The following is a 3,501-nucleotide window of genomic DNA, read 5'->3' on the forward strand; positions in this document are numbered from 1 at the left end:
CTGCCTGGGGACATTGTGCTCCACACCACCTTTCTCAAATCCAGACACCAGCCAAGCTGTTGAGGTGTCTGGGGCAGTGTGCTCTCCTATGATGGCAGGAGGCTCCTCTTTCACTTCCCTTGGGACTGATGGGGAGAAGACTGGACAGGTGCTATGGCAGGACTGTGCTTTCCCTTGTCCAGTGAGGTGTGGGGACCTGTGCTCTGAGCTAGTGGGATGCCCCGGCCTCTGCTGCAGCAGCTAACTTAGCACTGCACTGCCATGCGAGGCAGGGCCCTGGGCAGCCCATCCTGTGTTCCCCTGGGAGAGATGGTCCAAAACCCCTGTGTGTGTGTGTGAACCAATTGAGACCATGTCCATGGAGCAGCAGAGGAAAGGAATTGTGCTGGGCTGTGTAGATCAGGGGAAGCTGAGGAGGTTTCTCCCCATGGCTGCAGGATGGTCGATGGGAAGCGGCTGGGGTCAGATGCCCCCTCAGTAGACCCAGGAGATGGGCACCCATTGTGGAGAGCTGCAGGCCTGTTCAAAGGCTTCCTGCAGCAGCTGGAGGCTTTCTTCCACCCCGTTGTTGACCAGTGACAGGTCAAAGTAGTGTGCATATCTGCTCCGGATGCTCTCGGAATCCTTACGGAGCTGCTGCAAAGCCTCCGACTGTAAGAAATGGGAGAGAGTGCTCAGGAGGCTGGGGAGGAGGGGAGTGTCACAGCCCACTACCAACAAGTAAACTTCCACCACCAAAAAACCCTCAACTGGTTGCTAAGTATCAGATCACAGAAATCCCTGCAGCTTGTCTGAGGAGCCAGCATCTGTTGTGCAGTCTCTGGGACTGTTTCTGCAGGTTTTGCATGTGCTGTGCAATGCTGGGAACATAAGGTTACCTGCTAGAGTAAGGCCAGACCTGCTTGGGTATTTATCTTTCAAATGCTTTGTGGCAGCTCCCTGGGAAGAGAAGGTTCCCTGAGCAGCAGGCTGCTCACTGCTATGCCATGCAGTGTAGCCAGCTGAAGACCTAAGGCTGGTTTCAAGGTAGGATCCCTGCAGGATGGTCATTCTTCACTGGCTTTTGACAAGAACAGTGCTGGCTGGCAGAGCTGTACCAGCCTCCCTCTACTGCATTTGGCTGAGGTAGTTAGGTTTCCTCATAGTAAAAGCAAAGCTGCCTGCCCTCCTGCTGGTGTGGCTAGTGTGCACAGCTACCCAGTGAGTGGGATCATCCTAGGAACGTGGCCCTCTGGTCAACTCTGCCCTCCACAGTGAAGTCTGGGCCAATTTCCAGATATTTACCTACCAGAGCTTGAGGCACAGGTGGCTCCCTGCTTGTGCCTGGCAGGGGGTGGGGGATGAGCTTGGGGTGCTGTGCTCACTGCAGCTCTGCTGTGTGTTGCCTGGCAGCTCTTGGGGGGGGAGGGGAGAAGAGCAATAAGCAGTGTGCCTGTGTCATTTGAGCTCTGCTGGGTCACATTTTTGTCACTGCTGCATCCCTTCCAGTAAGCAGGTACCTGAGCTGCAGCAGCTAGCTGTACACAGTGCCTGCCCCTGCACACTAGTGCCGCTGTTGGGAGACAGTAGTGTCTGATGGGGCATGGAAGGGGGGGAATCACAGCATAACTGCCCTTCCTGCCCTGCCATTTGCCTGCCTTTCCCCACCTCAGCCTGCTGCATCTGGCTTTACAATACTCTGCAGGTTAATAAGCGCCTGTGCAGTGCTTGCTCTGAAGGCTGTATAAACAGCCTCCCTGCAAGCTATCTCTAACTCACATCAACAGGCTGGGAGAAGTGGCCTTGGCTGGCAGTGAGTACATGTGGCACACAGCTCCCTGGGTTCCCCTGCTCTCCTGTCGCTCCCTGGGAAGGTGAGCCCTGGGGGAACTGGGCCAGGGAGCTGCAGGGCAGGGTGGGCAGCACTGCTCTCTGCCTGGGGCGGGGGGTTCCTGGGGGTGGCAGCGTGTGGTGCTTGGCACTGTGCGAGTTAACTGCAGCATCAGTGTTGCTTTCGTCCTAGTTTTGGGAGAATGAGCGTCCTAATGACAAAGAATGAAAAGAGCTGCTGTTTTTGTGTACCACTTGCGTATCTGGTGGCAGGATAGTTTCCTGCTCTGCAGCACTGCTGCAGCTGGAGACAGCCCTGGGTGCTGGGCTGTGTGCCCACTTCACGTTAGCAGCCGATGACGCTGCACAGGGATGATGGAGGGGGTGTAAATCTGGGAGCGAGTCTAGAGCTGCAGGAATCACCAGTTCTGGGACTGAGGAAGGTGCACTGTGCTCCTGGACCACAAATATGAACGCAGGCAGGAAGAAGCTGATGTGGAGCAGGGAGAGAGCCCTGGGCTGCTGCAGCGTGTTCCTAGTTCCCCTCCAGCCATACTTGCCTGTCCAGTGCAGAGGGATCAGCCTCAGTGCCCTGCTACCCACCTGCTCTGCCTTGTCTGTTGGGGCAATGAAGACTATGAACGGGGAGAGCTCGGCTGTGCGGATGATCTTCAGGGTCTGTGGAGAGAGGAGTGTGGTTACCAGGCTGTGGCCGTTCTTCAGGGTGGCAGCAGGCCCAGCTGGCTAGCTGTTGCCCCCCAGCCAGGATGTGATGATGCCCATGATGCAGTGGTGGGTTAAAGGGGCCACCCTAGTCTGGGGCTAGGGGCTCTTTGGGCAGACTGCTGAGCCTGGGTAGTGGGGTGATGTTGGGGCAGTTGGGTGAAGCTGGAGCAGGGGTCGCAGCGTGGCTTCCCCTGTGGGAAAGCCGCATGTGGGAGGACACGCTCTGGAGCTGGCTGCTGGACACAACTGCCACTTTGCAAAGCAGCACCCACATGCTTGGTGTTGGAGAGGGGAAAGCATCCTTAAGTGGGGCCTGTGCACCCCACTCTCACAACGGCCTGGCACTGGCCTTGCTGTCACAGCCAGGTGAGCGTTGTGATGGGGAAGACCCTCGCGGCGTTCGTGCCTTGGCAATGGCAGTGCCAGCCCAGCACTCCCCAGCTCTCTCCTTGGTAGGGATGGGCAGACAGTGCCCTGGCGAAGGCAGGGAAATCACAGCCAGCACACAGGTAGTTCAATTTGTGGTAGCCCACATCCTGCTTACCCCTTCCCCTGCTCCCTACCTGGGGCTCAACGTCCAAAACGGCAACTTTGTCCTGCTGGTGGATCTTGTGCACTGTTTCAAACTTGGTTCCAAACATGTTTCCCTGGTAGCTTCCAAACTCCAGGAACTTGTTGGCTGAGATGTCCCGGGTCATCTCCTCAGTGGTGACAAAGTAGTAGTCTTTCCCATCCACCTCATTCTTCTTCTGGGGGCGTGTGGTGTCTGGGGAGGGAGGGAGATGGTGAGTTCTGGCCCCCAGAATGCCTGGGGAGCAGAGAGGGCAGCCTCTACTCTGGGTGACCTGAGTGTCTTGCCTTTGCTTTTTGATCACAGGACTATGGCATGGAGGACCTGTGTACTTAAACACTAGGCTGTACTAATCCCCTTTCATAGAAACATAGAATCACTCTGGTTGGAAAGGA

The 3,501-nt window shown here is 56.5% G+C and overlaps 1 protein-coding gene across 1 annotated transcript; it reads right to left on the bottom strand.

Annotated features, from left to right (window-relative positions):
• Window positions 1-288: 288 nt before the first annotated feature.
• On the bottom strand, window positions 289-3,301 carry MPP1 (membrane protein, palmitoylated 1, 55kDa; the record flags this gene model as incomplete). The annotated part of the gene is made up of 3 exons (XM_008946401.1): window positions 289-651; window positions 2,413-2,487; window positions 3,099-3,301. Coding segments are annotated over 3 exons (455 nt in total), but the record flags the coding sequence as incomplete, so codon positions are not given.
• Between the last annotated feature and the right edge of the window lie 200 nt (window positions 3,302-3,501).

Source organism: Merops nubicus, unplaced genomic scaffold (genome assembly GCF_000691845.1).
Source record: "Merops nubicus isolate BGI_N331 unplaced genomic scaffold, ASM69184v1 scaffold7858, whole genome shotgun sequence".
Classification (NCBI taxonomy): Eukaryota; Metazoa; Chordata; class Aves; order Coraciiformes; family Meropidae; genus Merops; species Merops nubicus.